This window comes from Pagrus pagrus (genome assembly GCF_965226575.1).
Source record: "Pagrus pagrus genome assembly, chromosome: 23".
Classification (NCBI taxonomy): domain Eukaryota; kingdom Metazoa; phylum Chordata; class Actinopteri; order Spariformes; family Sparidae; genus Pagrus; species Pagrus pagrus.
The window spans coordinates 9,542,296-9,566,686 of NC_140205.1; the positions used below are offsets into that span (position 1 = coordinate 9,542,296).

General features: G+C 41.6%; 1 protein-coding gene across 1 annotated transcript in view; it reads right to left on the reverse strand.

Moving 5' to 3' along the window:
- Positions 1–24,391, reverse strand: part of exoc4 (exocyst complex component 4) — a 117,188-nt gene that overhangs the window by 40,685 nt on the left and 52,112 nt on the right. The window contains exons 12-13 of the mRNA XM_084346304.1: positions 2,787–2,889; positions 1,908–2,024 (exon numbers count right to left, since the gene is read on the reverse strand). Coding sequence (XP_084202430.1) covers positions 1,908–2,024; positions 2,787–2,889 — 220 coding nt within the window. The remainder of the gene's footprint in view (positions 1–1,907; positions 2,025–2,786; positions 2,890–24,391) is intronic.

Here is a 24,391-nt window from a genome sequence, read left to right on the forward strand (position 1 = left end):
AACAGACCCACATGAATACAAATACACACATGAAAAAGTACGGAAAAACACACACGAATGCCATCCTGACCCTCGAATGTGAATGGCAGGAGAAGAAGAGCGGAAGGCTCTTTTATTTAGCCCAATTAAAAAGGCAAAAAGCCCAAACAAAAGGAGTGTTTTATTGCACTCCTCACTATCAGCAGAAAGGCTCATTAGCCACAGCAGCATAATTAGCAAGATGCTGCACTCCTCGTTAAGGAGGGGCCCGAGCCGTAAACAAACCCCGCTGAACTCCAAACGCCCACGGTCTCTCTCTCTGTAATGATCTGCCACCGCTGTTCCCTCCCTGTGAGAGAACCAGGCACACAGACGGGAAGGCTCTGACAGAAGCAAACACACACACTGACACACACATATCCAAGGAATGCCACACAAACACCCACAGCACAAACAAAACTACCTCTCTGGGACACTGTCTTTCTTGACAACCGCGTGGACAAAGACAAACGCACACACATCACACACAGACCTGTCAAAAAAATATGTGTGCGTGAGAAACGTACTCTTTTACAATACTGTCGACACGGAGAGCCATACTCCACCAAACATCAGAATATCTGACAGCTGAGACATAGAAAAATCCTGCCAACTGTCTGGATCTTGACTTTGGCACTGCTGTAATCTTCAACCTGCCATGAGCCTGTTTTGAATAGGAAAGGCTGCCAAAATCAGCAAGATGAGCCTGTGGTTAAATGTGGTGCAGTTAATGAGGCAGTCACTATCAGTTAATTTTTTGGTTAACATTTCCAGTTCATAGATAAGTTTTAATTTGGACTGTTTCTCTGAAAAAATAAATAAATAACTAAAATTAATTTTTAGCAGCACAAATGAAATTCCATTTTATCTCTGTTGTACTGCAGTGGCAGAATAAATTTGTAGAGGTAGATATCTCAAAACATCACGACTCAAAAAACAACATCTGCTTTGCAAAATACCACTAGAAGTAAGGCAGGAAATGTTTTTTATGTGAGTGAATCGACAATTTTCAAGGGAACAAGTGAAAGAAACAGCTCCAACAAGGACACATACATGGACAAATGCATACTGAAAAGGTCCAGTGTGTAGGATTTAGGGGTATATAATGGCAGAAATGAAATATATAATATTCATAAATATGTTTTCATTTGTGTATAATCACCTGAAACTAAGAACCTTTGTTTTTTCTTTACCTTAGAGTGAGCCCTTTATATCTACAGAGGGAGTGAGTACTCTTTCATGGAGTCTGCCATGTTTCTACAGTAGCCCACACCAGACAAACCAAACATTGGTTCCAGAGAGGGACTTCCATGTTTTTCTTTTTACCGGGCACTGTAGGGGAGGGCAAGACCAGAGGAAAGACAAGCACATCCTTGCTGCTTGTGTGGTCATGCAGTGATACGCTCATGGTGTGTGTGTCATGTGTGGCTGCAGAGTGAATTTGAGCCAAAAACTCTCTACTTCTCTGGCTAGTTCAGCCATCGTAATCACAGACTTGCTTTCTGTAGAAAACGGCCCTAGGAGGCAGTGAGTGGTAGATACAAGAGTCGGTGCGTAAGTGTGTGTGTGTGTGTGTATATATAACCACCAGTTAGCAACGGCTATAAACTCAAAGATCAAGCACTATTTCAACTGCAATTATGATCTTGTGAGATAGATGGCAGGGTGGGTGTGATGATCTGAGAGTGTGTGTGCCCCTGAACCAACTGAGATCACAGGGAAGGTGGTGATTGTACTCAAGAGAGCCCTCCTCCATTGGGCAGGGATACAAAGGGGAAACGGTGCCGAACAAACAGGTTGTTTGTTTTCTAACTGCATACAGTACGATGTGTATTTTGTCCTACACAGTGTTTTGAGAATATACAGTAGATGTTGATGATGTTCCTCACCTGCAGCAGGGGTCTCTGGACTCCCAGGACCTTCATGGTATCAGCGCTGGCAAGGATCTTCAATGGGTCAGCTGCCTTACTCACTGACTCAATTTCCTTGTTGATCTCTGTTCGCACCTAACAGTTTGAAGAAAAGTTCACATATGTGAGTCATATTAAAAGAATAAAGCTAGAATATTTTTTTGTGTGTGTATTTTTGTATTTTTCAATGTGTTTTTGAATTGATTTAACAATTATTTTTTAAAAGGTGTAAACAAAAGTCAACACAGTTCAAAGCAGTTTCTAATATTTTGTGTAATGTCTAAACGCTTAGCACTAAGAAAGACATCAGCACATAAAAAGATGAGAAAGAGGTGTTTAAAATTATGCAGAAATATTTTACCAGCACTATGCCATTGTGTTAATTCATTATATCATTTTTGAGAGTCATTATTTGTATCCCTACTCTGCCTATGATTGACTCACTCTGATATTTTTACTCTAACCCCAACCAATCTCACTCTTCATGCCTAACCTAACCAACCCAACATTCGAAGGCAACGGAGTCAGAGTAAGGCGGGTTATGAATTCTCCATTCGAGAAAAGAATTATGCTGTACAGTACAACATTTAAAGCTAATTGACTTTCAAGACTACAAGCCCAATAATTGCATCAGTGGAAATGTTCTAATCTAATATAACAGGAAAGGTTCCAGCTATTAAATAACACAAACAGACTGTGACTTGTTACTTAGTGTGACCGGTATCTCACAGATGAGATTTTTATTATGAAAAATGTTTTTTTCTGGGAAAGTTCCAGCGTTCAACTAAAGCATCGCTGTGAGTGCTGGTATGCTTCTCTGTCAGACAGTATAAAAGGCATACATTTCATTTCACTAACCTGGTTGAGGAAGAGGTCATTGATGTAGTAAGTGAGGAAGGCTCGGAGCTGGCACTGCTTGGCCTGGCCCGGCCCCATGTTCATCTCTATCTCCTGAATGAACCTGTGCAGAACAGTCAAGATAAACAAACATTAGCACAGCCAGGACTTAACCCCACCTGTGAACAGAGGCTAATTCACCACCAAAGTGTTTGAAACATTATCACAGGAGCAATGAGACACAGGCTTGTGACCAGCAACACAGTCACTTTGCATCAGTGAGTCCAACATCGACTGGGAGGGTAAAATCTGCCATGGGAAGTCATTTTGGAAAGCTTTGTGACTCTCAAGGCGCCTTTGAGCAAGATAGTTAACCTAAAAGGGCTCCAGTGGAGCTGCTTGGGGCCATTAGTGCAAGACTTTAGTTATACCAGGCAACTCTCAGATGTGACTGTGTGCAACAGTAATGAAAGTGTAGAGAAAACCTAACGATTTAATACAATTTTAAGGAAAATTCTAGTTGGTAGAATAGCTTCAAATACAGAAGCTATTTACAGCACTTATGATATAAAACAATCAGAGCTTAACTACGCATGCCCCCTGATTTCTCCCAGAAAGCTGGATCCTGGTTGGTCAGATAGGGTCAGACAGTAATGTATGGGTTGGTGGAGGCACATGCACACCTCGTTTGTCAGGGAATCATTGGTCACTGGCCTAGTCTCACACACACCACAGGGCAAACCATGCAAGAGCGAGTGCTTCCTCAAGCGCTCAGCACATATAAATGCACAAATAAATCAAACTCGTCATAAAAGAATTCTTTGACCTACAAGACTTGTAATATATATGACCCTAACTTAAGAAAAGCGAGAGACTGACAGTAAGAGTACAAAGAAAAATGTTTTATGTGAGAAAATCATGAAAAAGGGTGGACAGAAACTACAAATAAATCCAGAGTGAGCCTACAAAGATGACTCTAGATGGTGATTTGGATGGACAAAGCCATTTGTAAAAAGCAGGAGAAAACTCCATTGCTTGGAAACAGGGAGTCGGAACCAAGAGGCGGCAGCACTGCAGACAACCAGGGGTACACAGTCTATAGAGGGACTATAGATCAGTAGACGTCGATGATTGATTAGCTTAAGTTAAGCGTGCTTAAACATACAAACAGGTGCATGCACAGGCACACATAAAAACACATGGAGCACAAGCTGCAAGATCACACTACTCAGCATATGTACCCAATTAGTCAGCAAGAGTCGAGGCAAGTGTGTGTGTGTGTGCGAGTGTGTGTGTGTGTGTGCATGTGCACGTGCACGTGCATACTTGTGTTTCTGAGTGAGCAAGAGAAAGACAGAGTGAGCGAGGAAACTAAACCTATTCTAAATCCTTCATTGATCCCCGCTGACACTCCACCACAACAGAAAGTTAAGTAGGAGAAACTCTTCTGTGGCCTCATTAAAACCGTCAAGCTTGCAAAACAATGGGGGCCAGATATACAGCTTCTGTGCATAAATATGTAGAGAGCACAACTTAAACGCTCCTCCTTTACAAGAAAAATACAATTTCTGCTGACAACTTCATTTCCAAGAATCGATCTTAGGACAAAAGTTGCCAGTTTAAGCGTGCATCGTGTTGTTCTGAGATCCATCTCGAGCTGTCATTATTGTCATTGTTTCAATACAAGTGTCAAGATGATGGATCTTCAAGTTAGCGTGTGTGAGCAGATGGATTTTTGTAGGCAGGGGTGATAACGTTTGAGTAATGTTGCAGGGACGAGGCAGTAAAACGGCTTTGTGTATCCAGACGGCCATCTGGAGCCGAGCCTCAGGCCGCTTCACAAGGATACGGAGCCCATGGGTGTTGCAAGGGAAGTTTAGCCGCAGTAACCGGACTAAAAGCACTGTCGAGGCACGTGTCCCCTAAGTGTTCACATTAAGAGTATAAGTTGACTGAGCAAGACACAAACATGCATTAAACAGAATGTTTTGTGACAAGGCTCAGAGAAATAATTTGGAACATAAAGTCGTGAGGGGGGAGAAAATGCAAATGGATAAATAACACGGGGCAGAGCAGAGTGGAGCTTAAACATTTCCAAATGGATCCAGGAAAGAAATTCTCTCTCAGCTCATTATCACTACAACCGCATCCTCAAAATGTCTACCTCGCTGACATACTGCATGGAGAAAAACAGCTTCTGGTGAAGATGATGCTGATGATAACAAATGACACCAAACAAGTTAATGTACACACGCAGTCAAAAGCCATCAAGTTCTCTCAACTGCAAATGAATCACAAAAACTCAGAAGAGTGCTATCTTTGCAGGCAGTACAAGGCCATTTGCAGAAACCCGTACTCGGAGCCAAACCTCCTACACAGAAACATGGTGAGACAGCCTGACCTCTCACCGAAGAATGACAGCTAGACTCATTTGATGTCTCGGGGCTACAACTGAGCTTGACTTTACATTGCTCTAAATTGACATCATTTCACCAGTTATCATGAGCTACTGCTCGATATTTCAGAGAAGAGACCGGGCTTCTCTGGCTGGAGTTCCTCTATATTACCAAAAAGTTATTTTCTTTGAGCACGTCTCTTTGCATTTGCAAAAGCCAGTAACATCTTTCAAGTGCTGTTTTCTGTTGCTGGATTAAATGTCCCTGTACAGTTAAATAAGTAAAGGCCTTACTCACTTCACTTTATACTACATAAAAGCCAATCTAATGGTGGAAAAATCCATAAATTGCATGCATGCTTCCTTAAATAGCCTTCATTTACTTGAAAAAACACCGCTCATTCGAAGAATGCTTTCAATCCTTTCAGAACCACAAGAATTCACTAATTGTGTCCGCTTCAGCTTATGAGGCTGTTATAATTGGCCGTGATGTGACGTTAACAATGTCGGTTTCATTGCCAGGTGACAGCAAAACACACCAGTCAACCATATGGCAGCTGTACGTGGTGGAGGTGTCAGCCAAGTCGCTAAGGAGATGTGGTGGAGGTGCTGCAGAGACGCAGCAGCGACTACGCTGTGTAGACTCGCCCCAGTGTGTGAAATCTTAATAACCTTAAATAATCTGCTTATCTACCCTCACACACACAGAACCTCCAGTTGGCCGAAAAAATTCCGTGGCAGACATTTACACAGACTGGCACGCAGGAAATGTTGTGATAGTAGGCGTCAGTTACAAGAAGAGAGTTAGAATTATATGTTTAAAAAGGACAAGAAGATCAAGAGGGAGTTTGTAACGCTGGTGCAAATTGATTTAGTGACTGCTACTGATCAGTTACAATAAATACATAAATAATCAGCTAATAAACAATTCTCAACCGTATTAAAGAAAAACAGATGCTTGACATGATGGAGCTTTTGTCTAATTTGGGAAATGTTTTGGTTATAACATTTCTGCCCAATCTGTCTGTTGTTGTTCACCAGATGCACAATATGGCTAGGGATGTGATATAAAAGGGTTAAAAAGGCATTTTTTAATTAAGTCTTGACTTAAATCCACCGACAAATCAAATCAAAATCAATCATATATAATTGGCAGATTAATCCATAATGACAATGATTGCTAGTTGACACAGAAATGGTTAATCCTTCTAGGTTATTGACCTTTCGGATTAAAAAATAGACACAATTTACACTTTTTTTTTTAAAAGGTTCTAATTTATGAAAGCATCTTTAGAAGATGACAGATTGTATAAAATTGGTTGTTAGGTATAATATGTTTTTGAGTGCCACTCTTCCTGTTGCTATGTCAAGGTTTGAGGGATTGATCCCCAGAAGGTTGTTATTTTTCGAGGCTCAACAACTGCTCAGACAAGGCAGATACAAAATACAAAATAAATTAATTTGTCCATCTAGAAGACTATAGCCTGACTTCACCTTTACTTGTCCATCCACTCACTACTAGCCTCACATGTGCCAGGAACTCATCACACACACTCTCAAATGAATATGCACAGTCACTCTTACACACCCAGACTCGTATTCAAATTCAGAGAGAGTTTGCCGTAGCATCCCTGCGCTCCCTTCAGGGTGCGTTGTCTCCACTGGAACCAACATAGCTGCACCAGTCCCACTCCAGTCCCCAGTTTCTTAGCAGCAACACTGCTGATGATTGCACTTGACAGCATGTAATTATCTGTCATTAGAAAACAGATGTCAGAGCCTTGGGTCTGGAGCTGGATAATTGTAGATGCCATGCCCTATGTGTATGTACATCAAGAAATAACTTTCCTAGATGGTATAATGTATTTATACCAACAGGGATTTGGCTAATGAGCGAACCCACTGCATCTTAATGGCTCTGATTATTCAGAGAAAGCCAAGGTTTGATTTTTTTTTCGATAGCTGAAACAAATGAGAACAGACAGGCACAAAGATGTTTCATAGCAGCAGCTCGGAATTCGTTTCCCACTGGGAACTAAACCTAAGGTAACAAATGCTTCTTTAAATGGAAAGGGTTGGGATCCCATCATCCATCTCTATCTGCAGCGGCGGCGTAATGATGCCGAAAGAGGAATGGGATAAAGACAAAGATTTAAGAAAGACAGCAGAATAAGAGTGTGCTAAGATCGATTAGAGAGTCAGCATTTTTAAATCTCCCAGAATTCCCCCCAGGCACGAACCCATCAGCTATGGTGAATTCTGATTTCGCCGCCCAGAGAGGAAGGCTTGTTCTGTAAAGACCTGTCACACGCCAAGGACAGGACACGCAGAACCTCCGCCAACCGAGAGAGAAAGAGGGAGAGAGTGAGTGCAGTCTGTCTTTGTCACACACACACACACGCACGCACGCACTCACACTCATAGACTGACATAAAAATGTAAAGCCACATGTCAATACATCAATACACCACATCCAATGACACTCGAAAGCACTTATCTATATGCGATTATTCTTACCCGCAGCACTACCCAGTCATTTCGGGACGATTCCAGAGTCATAAGAGGATTGTAATGGATGGTGACACTTTATGGCTTTTTATGGCACAACCAACATTAGCTTTTATTCCAATGGAGGAGACAATAACTGCTATAACGGCAGCTCTTAATTGTTATCCAACTGCACATTCAATATTAATTCTCGGGGAATATTACACACTCCAATACACACTACTTACTTATTTCTACAGCGGTGTGAAATTAATGAAGTCACACCCGAGAATATAAAGACCTACTCAAGAGGTTTCAAAGCACATGGTTTAGAACTGCATTAAAGACGAAGAAAATTGAAAAGATGGATGAGGGAAAATGACATTTTGTACAACCAAAGGCTTGATCCAGAACGCTTTTGTTAGCCACGAAATGTATTGCTTAAAAATATACTTCTCAGGTACATGTTTCAATTACCACCACCACCACTGGATGGCACTGTGTCAGCTTTTTCCACCAGCTCACACTGCAAGACCAGTTGACTTAAGTTTTTTTTTTCCCCAATCACAAACGGTTTTGAGGAAGAATTAAGATTCCAGTTGGTGTGTACCATCTGAAACCTGTACAGGATTTGCTGTATGTGTATGTGTGTGTGAGCAAGAAAGAGAACGAGAAAGACAAAGACACAAAGAAAGAGATGGGTGAATATATTGGGGTTTTTTTTTTTTTCATGTGACAACACTGTGTGTGATTAAGTGTACGAGCGTGTTTTCATCAGTGCCTGGTGAAATGCATATGGTCTTCCCACACACCGCCTACGTCTGTGCCAGACTCCCTGCTGTTTATACCCTGCCCTTGCCCCTCATGCTGCATCACATACGCTGAAGGCTTTCGGTGTGTTTGCACATGTGTGAGAGCGTGTGTGTGTGTGTGTGGGTGTGTGTATGTGTGTGTGTGTGTGTGTTTGCAGGAGTAAGGGGGGCATGAGTGTGTGTTTGTTTAAGAGAACAAAAGAGAGAAAGAGAGGAAGGCGATGGGAAGCTGCAAAAATGCATTATGTAAATGATGTGAGTGTGTGTGTGTGTGTGTGTGTGTGTGTGTGTGTGTGTGGTGTGTGTCCACATGCTTACAGCAGCAGGTATAAATGGGCTTCATAATCAGGACCTTACCTTGGGACAGCGAGGCTAATAGGATATAAAACAGAGGTCCATCCTGCTGTAACCGAACACAGACTCTGTATAGACCACGATGGATAACATACAGAATGGACTGTCACTGTGAGATAAACCATCAGTTATTTTCCCCCCCATTATTTCAACTTGACCTCAGCACACATAAAGAAAAAGAAGAGATCAGCAGTGCACATTTAAATGAAAAAGAAATATTTTTAGATCATTAGAGAAAGGCTTCCCGGAGGCTTTGCCAAAGCTCCCCAATTAAATAGAAACGTGGCTACAGACTTCAATTTTTGTGTGAGTTAGCACTTGTAAAAGTGTTTTTGTAGGATGTGACAAGATACTTAAACAGGTTTCTACCAAAGACAGGTATAGAGGCATGAGCAGAATTAAACTCGTGATCCCGATATTAATCCAAAAGCTTCTGTCTTGAGATGAAATATCAGCACACTATTCCTTAAAGGATAAGCTCAGCCAAAAATGAAAATTCAGTCATTATCTACTCACCCTGAGGCTGATGGATGAAGTCAGGTGAAGTTTTATACTCCACAAAAAAATTTCTGGAGTTCAACAACAAAACAGCATTGCAGCATTCTCACAACAACAACTGAAGTAGATGGGGACTTGTTTTAAAAAGTATACAAACAAATGAAAATTAAAACATAAAATAGGTCCATACAGCTCGTCCTGCAAAATCCAAGTCACTAGAACCCCCGAGATCCCAAATTAATTTCGAAATGCACCCATTTCAGGAGGGATAAGGGCTTTTAGCTTAGCAGCGACAGCAAAGATTTAGGCTTGAAAAAAAGTTGAGCTGTAGAGAGCCATTAAATATTTAATTTTTTTTCTTCAGTTTTTACATTTTGAAACAAGTCCCCATCTACTTCAGATGTTCAGGAGAACGCTGCGATGCTGTTTCGCTGTGAAGCTCCACAAATGTTTTGTGGACTACGAAACTTCACCCAACTTTCCATCTGCATAAGGGTGAGTACATAATCACTGAATTTTCATTTTTGTGGGAACTTTGTTGGACTATATGGATCCTCCTTAGGGACACCTGGGCCTCCTCAGTATCCACTTAAAGTATAAAATCTAGCAAAAAAACATAAACTATGTATGGCTATTTGAGTGGGATTTGGGTGAGTATTGATTGTACGTTTTTGGAGCTGATTAATGAATTAGCGACCAGCCGAACTGGCTTATGAAATCAGAAGAAACTTTGACACGTCATGCTACAGGTCCAAAAAAACATTATTAATGATGGTCGGGTTCCATTTAGCAGCTTTCGTCCTGGCATTGTGCATGCTGGCTCACTGCAACACAAACTGTCAAGGCTACACAGGAGCCACTGTTATTATATATATATATATTCTGTTTTCATATTCATACTATACCAAGGTCAAATCGTGTGAAAAAGGCCTATTACAACCGGGGTTGTATATGAATGTAAGGCTTACAGCTGCAAATCTGCTAATCCCAGTAAAATCACTGTGGGTGCTGCCATCGTGTCCTCAGAGGGGTTTTAGTACAAACAGCCAGAGAACAGTTTGTATCTTGGATGTTCTGCTGAGAGTTTGACTTGTTCAAATACAGAAATTAAAATGAAGATGTACAAAGTTACAGAAATACAGAAAGGCAGTATTAATATTTAAATCTCTCGTTTTTCTTCTACAGTAGACCTGTTGTCATTACAATACATCGACAGGACTGTAAAAATATTCATGAAAAAAGACATGATTGATATCAAGAATGCTGCATGCACACTAGGGATGGTAGCATTTAGTGAACATGCAGGCTCAGTATGTATTATAAGCAGAAATGCTCAAGCCAACTCTGATGTATGAAAACGTGTGCGATGTTCATTAGTGGTTATCTGCGTGTGACAGAGGTACGCAGGTGTATATTTCCTACAGATGTTCAGTCTGTGTGCGTGTGTGTGTGTGTGTGTGTGTGTGTGCATCCACACGTGTCTTGCTTGCATGCACATTTATGTCTGCACCTATTTCTGTCAGTGTGTGTGTGTGTGTCTGTATGTGTCTGTGTGTCTGTGTGTGTGTGTGTGTGTGTGTGTGTGTGTGTGTGTGTGTGTGTGTGTGTGTGTTGGCCCGTCGCAGTGTGGTGCAGACCAATTAAAACAGGGGAGATTGATGACCAGGGGCTCTGAGTAGTAGCAGCAGCAGCAGTAGCGGTAGCAGACAGCTGCTTCCTGCAGACAACAGGAAATGAGATGGCCTTGTTTAGCTGACGCTGCCAACACCAACACCACAGAGCCTCAAAGACAAATCACCACCTAAGCGCTGCTGCTGGCCTACTCCTCCATCTTCCTACGGCGCGCTCTTCACCCTCCATCTCTTTATCTCTCTCTAACTCAACCCAAGACTATCTCTCTCGTCAGTCTTAGAGTGATGTAGCCAAGGTATATTCAGTTAATACAGTACAGATATGAAGTACTGATGTGCAAAGATAGATGCTGCCTTATTATTAATCTAAAAACTGCCACATAAGGCATTCAGCCATCACTAGTTTGGTTGCAGGAATTCTCAACATGGATTTTTTTCCTGCCTATTTGGGAGCACTGGGGTTATTTGTGTCAACTCAAGTCCAGAGGTGATGTAAAAAAAAATCATGTAGTCAGTTCTGTCACACTGAGGCATTATTATTATAGTAAATTCTATTTTAGTTGGCCTGCTCGGTGATAATAGCATGCCAGTGAATTTTAGTCTGAATCGTTGTCTACAGGCCATGTTTTAATTATTACGCTCACAGTTGTGTGTGATGGATTTATCCGGCACTTGCAAAAATCCCCCACTCCGCTAAAACTTGGTTTCAAAGACACACACCTTCCCTGGCGCGTCGCCTAAGGCAAGGGAATCATAGCAGCAGGGGTACAAACCTGTCCGCTGCTGGTTCATTCCCATTCACATCAGCTTTTAAATCTTCACTGGACCACATCTTTTTATTTCTGAACGTTTGTCACTGAAGTCTGAATTCTATATAATGGGCTGTCTCCGCTGTCAGCCGAATGGTAAATACTAAGATTTTTTGGAATAAGAATGGACTCGCAGCTTTGCTAATGAGTCTGTAAATGGGTGGTGAAGATCAGTTATAATAAGGAAAAGCAGCATCAAACAGTGGAGACAATTGCATGCTGCTTAATATGAAGCCCTAAATCATCTTATTGTTAAATGCTTTAAGATCTATCATTGATTAATCATTAATAGTTCAAAAAAGAAAGCAGTTGTATTATTTAAAAACCTGACGCATCTACAGTTGTATAAAGACTTGTTATTGCCATTTAAAATTAAGTATTGAGGAACGTAGAGCACATTTCCCATTCACTTTTAATGGTCGGCTAACTGTTGCAATTTTTTGTCGTCTCTTCTTTTACTATCCTATGAATGGAGAGGGGCTGTGGGAGGTTCATCTCGCTCACTGAGCCATTAAGACTACAGAGTGGCAAAGATGCCTCAATGTCACAATGGGAGGCTACTGGGCCTAAATTACTCCTATTGTGCACAATGTACAATGTCGATACAGACAGAGGGGCAGGTGACGGCACTGTTCATGGCTGCTCCCATGGTGTGTATGTGTGTGTGTGTCTGTGGGGTGCCTTTAAACGCCTATTTTCTTAATAACAGGCACCAATTGCTCAGTTCAGACACACAAACACACACACACACACACGCTAATCTCTAGTCAGATAGGCAGGTGCAGATAAATACTGTACCTCGTCTGATTTTACTCTGCTCAATGCTTAAGTATTTAAGTGTTCATCTCCTCCTTATAAAAACAAGTCTGATTAACAAGACAAGCATTAAGTGGCCTCCCACAGGTGACATTTAAAGAAACAGGGGGAAGGGGACTGCTTTATTAAAGTAAGACAGGAAGTACAAAAAAAACACAAAGCTGATTGAGCAGAATACAGGAAGCAGGTCTTAATTAAACTTAAAGTGACTCCTATTCTGATACAAACAGTAACCACAACAGGGTGTCTTCACTTATGCAATTTGGTCTAGTCCAAAAGAGGCCTGTCAAAACAAACAAAGGCCACAGTAATTAAAGTGGTCTAAGACTGAACTCTGGTTTGGGCCCACAAACACAACTTATAAGGCTGGTCAAAGGTGGAATAAACTACCTGACACCACCAGAGAAACAGCTAATGAATAGTAAAAATCTTACAAGTTAAAAGATTTTTTGTTGCATCTTTTTAATGTCCATCAGTCAAAAGGAATATGAAGTAAATGATGATATAATACATAAGATGCAGGATTTTAATTTTGGTAATCCGTTGTTTTTAATGATTTAAAAGTCATTTTGTGAGATGCACAATTTGTGGCGCTAATTGTGGAAATTTAACATCCTACTTGTACAAATAGTGTTTGTTTCAGTTCATAACTATTAAAGTGATGTTTTTATGTTTGAGGATTCTCTGAAGAATAGCCCAGTCAGTTGAAAAGAGATCCTAATAAATCAAAACTGCCTTAACATCTTACTTTTTTTCTTTAAGTCTTGGCACCCAGAGAAGTATCAAGGTGAACCCTTTCCTGTGTGCCTAACATTTCTCTCTATGAGTTACTTCTCAGTTTCAGCGTGAGCTAAAGCACTTCGGGTCAAAAGATGAAGAATGAGAGGGAGGATGTGGGCCTAATTAAAGCAACTATCTACAGTACATTATGATATAGCTGCTGTAACACAGAGCCAGAGAGGAAAGAAACAAGTAAAAATATATTTGCCAGTGCTAAGCTGGCATTGGTTCATATTTTCTGCTTTTGGAAAAGTTTGCGCACACGTCCAACTTTTCAAGTAGTAAATTATAAAGTAGTATGAGGGCAACATGGGAGCCAAAATGACTAAATGAGCACTAGGCCCATCTTTTCTAACCTTCGTAAACACTGACACACAGACGCAAACATTATGTTCTTTTCTAATCAGAGTTGATGGTGATGATATAGTCTTTTTGAGCCAGTGAAGGACACTCATGGTTCAGTGAGTGACTCAGCAAGACTGAAATGGCAACTATCCCTGGGAGAGCTAAGTGTGAAAGCACTTTTCAATTCGCCCGAAAAACTACTGAGAAAAACACTTAACCTGTGCACAACACACAAAGTGCCAGCAGCAAAGATGGACATGAGGAGTCTATTTTGGCCCAGAGGGGAGAGTGAATGGAGAGTTGCCCTGAAGAAGACGGGCAAGTCGAGGTCAAAAGGATTGTTGTGAGGAGATGGGGATGGTTTTGATTTTTTTCTCCAAAACACAATGGCCACAGGTGAAGGAATGTGCTCCTACTGAGTTACATATAAACGATTTTGCACCAATGACAGAAATAGTTTAATATAACATTCCCATTCAGATATGTGTGTGTTTAATACTGTATTTTCCTCACACCTCCCAGCCAGCATAGTAGACCAGCACTACATAGTATCACAGACGTCAAAAGGTTGATGCATTCCTCCAAACAGGTTTCTACAGTACAGGAGCCGTTTCACATCACATTCTCCTCTGATTACAAAAACACTTTATATTTATCACCTCCTCTCCTTACTGTACGTCCGTTATCCCCCCCGCTCCATCTCCCACCCTTCTTTTCGCCTTTTTCTCTCTCCTCCGCTGTCATCTCTGGTCTCTTATCCCCTGTAATGCTTCAGACTCTTCCCTCTCCCTCATCTTTCTCTCTCACCCCTATTTCCCCTAATTCCCCTGCCTCTCTCTATTTTTACCACTCCATTGCTGTTATCTCTCCGTGGCACCGTTTCAGTACACACACACCCCCTCCTCCCCTCCTTGCCAAACCTTTCCTCCATCCCTCTTCTCTCTCTCTCTCTCTTCGCCCTCCATTCCATTTAGACCTTTATGTTAGCGTAGGACTTTCCATCCTGTGGCGTCCAGGTAGTAAATTGAAATGGTTCTGGGGGCTCCATTGAAGCCTGATTGAATTTAAAAAGAGAAAGTGCCATAAAGAGAACTAGTGGTGAGAGGTCTGTAATACACTGAAGGGCTCCCCAAGCTATGACAGTGTTGACAGGGCGAGGGGAGGAGTAGGAGGGCACAGGAGGTGAGGACGGGTGGAGAGGAGAGAGGTAAGAAATAAATGGAAGGAAGGGAGGAGTGAGGAAGGACAGAAAAAACACTGAAATGAACGAAGAGAAGAGGAAAAGAGTGACAGCAAGAGGATGAGAGGGTGTGAATTGTGTAAAACTCTTCATCGGCATGAAAACCAGCCTATTACCCGTCGCGCACAAGGAGATAGACAGAAACACAAAAACCCGCACAAGCACGCACCCTTGATAGTGACACCTCACAGAAATGCCTCAATCACAGTTTGCATGGCCTGGAGGGAGCGAGGTGACAGGTCTCATATTGGAGACGGCCAACAAAATGCAATTCCAGGAAGTCAGCTCGAGGGCTGCATGTCTGTCATACCTACAGCTCTGATAATACTCCCACACATCACATTACACTGCCGAAATAGCCACCTCTCAGCATATAGGGCACACACAAAATGAAAGTGGATAGACACCTCACGAGTATCTGCTCACACACACATCACATGCAAGCCCTTCTGTATACATTACTGCCAGGGGAAATATGATGTTAGGGGTTAAATTATTCATCGATCCTTTCATAGCCTGTCCAAGCCTGCTTGTTGTAGTGTCATGTCTTGGTCTCTGCATGAGTGTGTGTGTCCACTTGAAAGGGCTCTCGGGGGAGAGAGATAACCTTGAGCTGGCACTGACCTTTAACTTTGTGTGTTTCACTTTTAAAAGTGACAGGTGTGTGCGCAGAGGGGGGGCGGGCGATGTGAGAGCGGTGTGTTTTCATGTACACGGCCATATGGGTAAATACAAGGCGGCCATAAAATATTTCAGGTGTCAGGATGACCAAAGGGAGGAGGGGAGAGGAGAGGAGACCCACTGAGCTATCTGATGTCCATGTCAGATAATAATTGGCAGAAATTTCAGCTGAGTGTTCCTTATTATTTATCAAAGCAGACAATAATTACATAATTAACTAATAAAGAAATAGATTGTTGGGCTGACAAAAAATGGATTGGACTACATTTAATTTTGAGAGCATGATAAAATCTGTGAGAGTCTATGATGGAAGTGGCAGCCCCACTGATCAGGGTCTGATAAGCACTGCTTAGTAAGGATTGGTTTGGAATTGATGCATGAATGAAGGATGGCCTCAGAATCTAAATAAGGACCGACGCAGGAGGGAAATGCATGGTAACGTTACGGTTTGTTGTGAGGTGTTCCTCTGAGAGACACTCTACTCACTCCTGGGATGGGTCAGATTACTGGTTAGAGTGCAAGCGCTTGCAAGATTAGATTGTGAGGATTCAGGTGATTGACTTTGTGGGATTTCCCGTCTTTGATGACACAGGTTTACTGCTTTGTTAACAGTATTACAGCTGCAATGATTAGTTGATTGATTGATTAGTCGACTGGGGGCTTTGGACTGTTGGATGGACAAAAATCTTCTGGCTTTGTAAAATTTTGATGGGCGTTTTTTTCCCATTTTTATACATTTCACAGACTAAACCATTAATTAGGTAATCATACATTACTGTATGTTGTGCAAAAAAATCATAACAGACAAAATATTCACCAATACTGACATCAGCTCTACAAAATATATCCACACCACTGCTGTCATATTATTTCATTCACAACAGCTCTTTACATTTAAGGTTGTTGTGACTGTCCAACCGTTTCTGTCTGTACAGACACTGGGAAGCGCTTCACTCATGTCTCCTATCTTCCCGACTTCCGATACCATTGATTTGTTAAAAAACAGCATATTGTCAAGCACTGTAACTTATCGGCAGTAAAATCAAATTATTCTTGGAGGAAATTTTGCGGTCACCCAGCCGTAATATGAGGAAAAACCCAGAAATAGTCAGAATGTCAGCAACTCAATCCAGAAAACAAAAATATTGGGGATGTGTTTTCCACTTGTACCAGTTTACAGTCATCGCCTCAGCCTACTACATTGTTGGCATGAAATATTGAAAATACCGATTTGCTACAACAGATTTGCATTTGTTGCTTCTTCACACACACACACACACACACACACACACACACACACACACACACACACACACACAGAGGAATCTATGCATCTACTTTAGTGGCTGCAACATGACACCAGGGAGAGTGTGATGCGTGCTATCCCCATTTGGCTCTTCAACATGTGTCAGTGTCAGTCTACATGTAAGTTGTCATCTTGATCAGTTCCTATGAATAATATTGTGTCTTGCTGTCTGCAGCACATGTGAGAAGAGCTTCGTCGGAAAATATATGTCTTTGTTGAGGCTGCACAGGTAGAGTGAGAAGGAAAACATTGATCTGGCATGAGCAATTATTCTCCTAAAGCCGAAAGGCAGATACTGTATATCAAGAGATGCAGAAGGTCTTCATGCTAATTCATGTTCTTTTAAATAAACCTTTATATTTGCAGAGACTTTGGATGAGACTTCTCTTTCTTCGCAGCTTTGAAAATGTATACTAGAATCTAAAAAAGGAGTGCTGTACTTCCATTTAACATTTACATGACATTTCTACGATTATGTTTTCGACGATAAAATCCATCATTAAACTAAAAGCTGTAGTCTGAGTTTTCAGTAATTACAGGAATATTTAATCTTCTGTTTTTCTTGCAGGGGGGCCGAGGCTAGCAGTAAGTGGCCCGGTTAGAGAAGAGGGACAGAGGAATAAAGAGGGGAGTCAGAGGAACAAGGAGAGATGGAGAGACAAGAAAAGAGGATTAGGCATGAGGAGTCATAATAATCAGTACACAGCCTACAGCTATAGACAGACTAGAGAGGCCGAGAGATAAAAAAGAGAGCAATAAATTGAAAGGCAGAGAGTGAGATGTATAAAACCAGTGCTTAACAACAGCTGGGCCAAAGTTCTGCGGCAGATAGTGAGATGACCTGCAAAGAACATTTGTACATGGCCGTGTGTCAGTAGATAGTCTGAATTAAAGTAATCTGTATCGGGCGACATTGACAGTTTCTGCTTAAACTGAAATTGTACTTATGTTAAACAACTTAAACAACTGAATATCTTTTGGTTTCAAAGTTTTATTTGGACAAAACATTTCATCCCATTAGGATTTAGGAGATCTTAATGGTCATTTTTCATTATTTTCATTACATTTTGGAGACCAGTTCGACGGTCCTATCAATCAAAATATGAGGTTTTATAATTGTGGACAGACATTTTTTCAACTCGCTGCTGTTGCAAAGATGTCAGATCATTTCTGTTTTCCTCAAAGCCTTGAAACTACCAACAACACATGAAACACTGCATTTGTGTCCTCCATGAAAAACAGATCAACACTTTGGAGATAACAGAGAAGAACAATGTATGTTCACTGAAACGTTATAGTAAAACTGTCTCAATTCTATACAGAGTAGTAGGCCAACATAGTTTGAGTAATGCTTTGTGCAAACAAATAACTACAGCAGGGGTTGGCGTCAGGGAGGAGAGGGGATGAAAGAAAACATGAGGAGAAAAAGTGTTAGTTTATTCATTCATTTAGTCTATAATGGAGGCATGACAGCACATAGGGTTGTACTGTAAATTGAGCCTTTACTTTCTCAGGAGACTTTGTACCCGGCGGCAGACAGAATTGCACAGTGAAAGTGGGCTTATGTGAAGCCAATCAAAACACAGATGGTGTTAATATTATATAGCAATTACATTGTGCAATTAACATTTACTTTGTAATGATAAGTTAGAAGCAAAAAAGCAGTTTCCAGTTTAATCTACGAGTAAAAGCCATTCTATTCTCTCCAGCAGCCCTACCTTTCGTTATATCTATAGTAAAATGTAAAGACCATTAGAAAAACAACAACCGCAACCTTGCTCAGTCATACTCCAAATATGAAAGCTCTCAGTCTGAAAAAGGCAGGTCGGGAGTGTTATCCAGTCTTCCTTAGATCAACTCGACTCAATGGACTTACTCTTAACAATTTTTATTCAGTCCTTTAGACTCTGCTATCTTTCAGTGTAACGAAGGCTTTTGCCAGCCAAAGTCCTGGAATGCTCTCATTACCTCAGTGCAGTTGCCAAGGGAGCCAGCGTGATATTCAATACTTCTGTTTCCCATCCCTCCAATCTCATTTACACTTGACACCTGACATTTGCATAATGGCCTCGCTCCATCTCCTATCTACTGAAATACAGGGTGAAGGTGAGGTAGTTATATTGCGTGTGTGCGTGTGCATGTGTGCTCATGCTTCTTTGGTTGTAATGGGTACATATGTGTATGTGCGTGCGTGAGTATTTGCATGTGTGTATTTGTGTGTGTGTGTGTGTGTGTGTGTGTGTGTGTGTGTGTGTGTGTGTGTGTGTGTGTGTGTGTGCGTGTGCGTGTGTGTGTGTGTGATGCAGGCAGGGGTTAAATGACTTCCGTCTTAATCTAGCTCATTAAGCCTGCAGAGAGCTCTGAGTGCACCACATTGGCTGATTTGGGACAATTTACGGAAATGCTGGCAGGAACACGTAAATGCGCATGCTAATCAGGGATGCTGTGACCCCAATCAGTCAGGGACACATATTAGGGTGTCAGGAAAATTGAAGACGAACATGAGTCTTTGTCTTTTTTAAGCAGTGTGAGATACTGGTGGAGTGCTATGAAAATGGCACTCTGTCACAGCACTGAAGTCTTGCACCAAACTGGTCTGTTCATTCATCAAAAGTTCTGGCAGAAATCTGAGTCAGCACACGCGCACCACAGTGTGCACCAACACCTCTGTGCTGCCCCGATCAGGGAGGAGCTGCAGCAGAATATTCTCACGTTTACAATCTAGTAAATCAGCCTAACTGACTAAAGCTATCAGCGAGTAAGCCTCGGCTAAGCAACCTTTCCGAATTCATTTACTTTATTAAATTCACTAAAATCGGTAGTTTTCACTATGGACCTCTGAGTTTGCCCATGAAAATTAGTTAATAATTAATTTCCACACACCGTCAAGCAAGAATATAGGTGAAAACATTAGGGGAAACAACTTTTGTTTTTAATAAACTCAATGCTGACAACGTGTGGGAATATACAGTATTAATTGGTTTTGCATTTTCCTACAATATGCCCTTGTCCACCCACTGTGTATAAGAATACATATATATCAACTTGACATTTATTTTAGAACAGTAATCTGGGTTTATAAGAAATCTGATCAACAGGAAATCTGATATTCTGTGCTTACTTTGGTGCAAGTTTTGCTCCAAAGCACCACCAGTTAGCTTGCTAACACTTTGGACAAGTGGCCAAATCAAACTCACTGTTACCTTGAATAAAACTACAGATGTCTCTGGGCTTGAACATTGTTGATAATGCAAAAAGTTGAGTCCTTTTAGACATTTTAATGCAGAAATTCAAAATTATAATTAAAAACACCATTGCTACCGAATTAACCAAGAATCCTGGGTTTGCCTAACTGGGCAGGTTTAATAGGAAAATAATAAACAGGACATGGAGACGTAACATTACTGCACTGACCTGCAGCCAAAAACACTACTAGCTCAAAAAATAGTAATTTTTTGGGATGTTTAATTATTCTTGAAATATGGTTTGACATGGTAATGGGTCACAAGCTGTGATACAGCTGTTCCATTCATGGAAGAGAACCTCTTAGTGTATATACCTCACCATGAAAAGAAGATCAGGGGTTAAACTCAATTAAGTTAGACTCCACATGTGCACTTTTTGGGTATTCAGACTTCAACAGGCCCGACAACAATACATCTGCACTCATCCCCCCATTAGAGAGAAGAAGTAGAATTATGCAGACAAAAAAACACATCCTACATACTCATACTCATACACACACGTGCACACACATTAAATAAGGAAAGATGAACAAACTCAAATACCCATACACAGTCTCTCCTGATGAAACCATTCTTCTCTGCACACCTCTGCACATATAACAGAAATAATCTCTCTCTCTCATAATATACCAATTTGTCACAAATGCTGTGCCTCGAATATTTATCATGATATCTTTATGTAGCACCCCCCACGAAAAAAGAGAAATAATATAATCCTCCCCCACATCCCTTCTAGCCAGAAAGCTAGTGAGCTCGAGCTGAGTGAAACGTTGTACTTAGCAAATTGCATTTGAAACCAGGGGGGAATAAATACTACAGATAAAGACTGCTCTAATGTGCTCAAATCCATTAGAAATCTCATATTCACACATAGCTGAAATCACATTACAAGACGCCCCTAATGTCATTTCACAGGGTTTTTCCACCAGCATTTGCTGCCAGGGTGAGACACTAACATCAAACATAATGGATTTTCGCCTTTTCCCTTCTCTCCCCACCTCCCTTCTGTTGTTCGTTCCCCTCATACAGACGGTTCTGTCCTGTCCTCTTCTGTTGTTGTGGATGTGAGGTCTATTTTTGGGTGGATGTAATGAATTTATCCAAACAGTCTTACAGAAGAGACCTCTCACAGATAGAGGGGGGTGAGGGCTATGGCGAACGTGTTACACTTTTGCTTCTTATCAGCCCTGGAGGGGAGCTCGCCGGTTCAGCGTTGCTACACTTTATTGCAAAAGTGTTTCTATCCCTCGACTTCCCACGCTTCACTTACTTTGCTGAAAAACAGGAGAGCAGGTGAGGCAATGTTGAAATACCATGTGTACTTCTGCTTGTTGGGATAACTTTTAAAGTGGAGTGATCGACATCTCAATTGATTTTTGTCCTCTTTTGAGGAAAGGCTCAAAGTCTTGGAAGGGGACGTTTCACAGATGAGTATTTAAATTCATAACCGTAACCTCCAGATAAGTCATGCAAAGGGAGGAGAGGAGAGGAGAGGAGAGGAGAGGAGAGGAGAGGAGAGGAGAGGAGCTCGATAAACAGACTCAATCAGAGTCTGCCAGTTTGACTTTTCCACTGGTTGCACACTCAATGGGCACACCACGACTCCAGCATGACTGGTCGGGGATGAAACCATCACTGATAGGGGAGGAAGGACAAAAGGGGAGAAATATCCATCTCTATTAAAAATGTATGTCCTGTCCTTTGCAGACTTTTGGTCTTCCTCTTCCTCTCATAGTTTCGGTCCAATATGATTCAATTTGAGGACATGTTTGGTTTACATATATGTCCAGAGTTAGAAATCTGAGAGAAGTAACCCGACCGAACCAGAATGTTTTTGAGAAAACAAATATTACGTGAACACCAAAGAGATCCTTCAAAACTACAGGAAGATGAGCAGATGAAAATGTACAAATCGAAGACAAGAGCAGCAACAAGAGGCTTTTTATGCTTCCATCCAACTCTTAGTGCGACATGAGTCAGCCATTAGCTGGACAGCCCAACAATAAATGAAAGCAAGCCATGTAGTTAGAGACCACAAAAACAACAAATCATAAGCTTAGTTAGCCTGTAGACCTTGACATTTCCGTCACAACCATACAAAGAGGACAAACTTCCTCCTTTTATTTTCCAATTATTTACTCTGAAACACTGTCTCTTAGAAATACCTGGAGTCTGTTTAGTAACAATTGGATTAGATGCTGCACTGAGTCGAGACCATCTATCTTTGAGAATAATTAACTATCCAGAAAGATGGACTAACTTATGTAACCACCAATTAGGAGATCACAAACACTGCTTTCAGCGGGAGTTGGAGAATTTTAATGAGGTTTAATGACTTGTTGATTGGTTGCTGGGGTTTGTTTAGAGAGGTACACAGGGCAGATGTGCTGGGAAGAGTTTAAAAAAACAAACTGCTTCAAACTCTCTCCCTCATCAGCCCACCTCTGGTACACACTGTGTATTAAACTACGGTAACAGAAGTGTGTGGATACATGTGGATGTGTTTGCATCTGTGCAGGCTGAGGTTTGTGTGTGCATGTATGCTTATCTAAAGCTCCCCTCAACAATCAGCCAACCCCCACTCCAGCACACACCCACACATCCGCACAGGTTACTTCAGAAGCCCAGCCCCAGACAGGGTGAGCAGATCAATCAATTACATCTCTGCTCCAGCAATCAAACAAGGTTATTATCAGGCAGCAGCTCACCGACCTGGAAAGGCCTGGCCAATCAAAGGCTGCTGTGATGTGGGGGCTGGCGCTCGCTCATGTGACAGTAACACAGAGTGGCAGCTCATGTTGTCAAGGGATAGAGGGATGGAAAGAGGGAAGACGGACGACTGAGGCTGAATTCAAAGGAGAAAACAGAAGGAAATGTGTGGGACACCAACAAGAGAATATCTGTAAATCAACCATCTCCGGTACTCTGTCTTTACCTTGACATTACTCTCAGACGGACAGGAGAAGATAAGAAACACAGAATACAGTTCTTTATAAATAGAGTATGGTTTTTTTTCAGGATTTCAGCCTTCAGATGGGAGTAAAACCCTGTCCCAGTTTTCTATCTTTGCTTGGCTGATTACATCCCTGAAAAACGCAGGAAATGACAGAAAAAGGAGACAAACAGAAGAGCGAGAAGAGAAAGTAACACATGTTGAAAACATCTCCACATTGTGGCTCAGTAATTCTGTTCTTGGCTGCAGCTCCCTCTGGTATTTATTCGATAAGCATTAAGGGCATTCTGCCTTCCCACTGCTGTCTTTTCATAGCAACAGGTCTGTAGTACCATATTAGGTTTAATTAAATTATCATGCATTCAAAAAATTGAGACTTTCATTTCATTAAATTATTGTTGGTAACACAATACACGAAAGACACACACGCAAACCTACAAATCTCCAGAGAATACAATCTAATCTCTTTCAAAAGCAGCCAATCAGAGACAATCAGGCGCTGTGGGGAAACAACATCGACAGGGACAGCATGACTGTGTGAACATCTGTGTGATTATGACCTGGTCATCTGGAAAAGCTTCAAAGACCTAACCATGTGTGTGTGTGTGTGTGTGTTTTGTACATGTTTGTCTTTGTGTCCGGGCACAATATCTACGCCTAAACTGACCAGGCATCAATTCCCAGCATCTCCTATTTTTCCCCACACGGACCTAAAACCACAGGGACTTTCAAATCCGACTTCATAAGAAGTCGACTGCTGAGCGTTCAGACAAACTAGACCCCCTTAAGCTCCAACTGACGACTGTCTGCTTCACATGAGTCTGTTGGACAGGTTGCCCTGGGAACCGAGTCTGATTCCATTATGGGATGGATAAACACAATCAAAGAGTTTATCCACCTTCTATAGCCAGAGAAAAGACCCCCGCAATGATGGATCTAATCTCCTGCACAATATCTGGTGCTTGTGTGTGCTTGTGTGTGTCATGCCCACAAGTGTGTGTGTCTGTCTCTGTGCATGCGTGTGCTTGTAAGACATGAGGAGATTGAAAACTCTGCACCTCTCTAGAAAGTGGCTGAAGTTGCACTTTTGCAAAGCGATAAAACCAGCAGTATTATTTACAACATGGTGTGTGAGGTGTGTGTGTGTGTGTGTGTGTGTGCGTGCGTGCATTCGTGCGTGCATGCCTGTGTGTGTGCGTTCATTCGTGCGTGTGTTGCCCTGTGCTGAGGGCATCAGAGAGATAAAAGAATAAAGATACGGCGGTGCTGCAGCA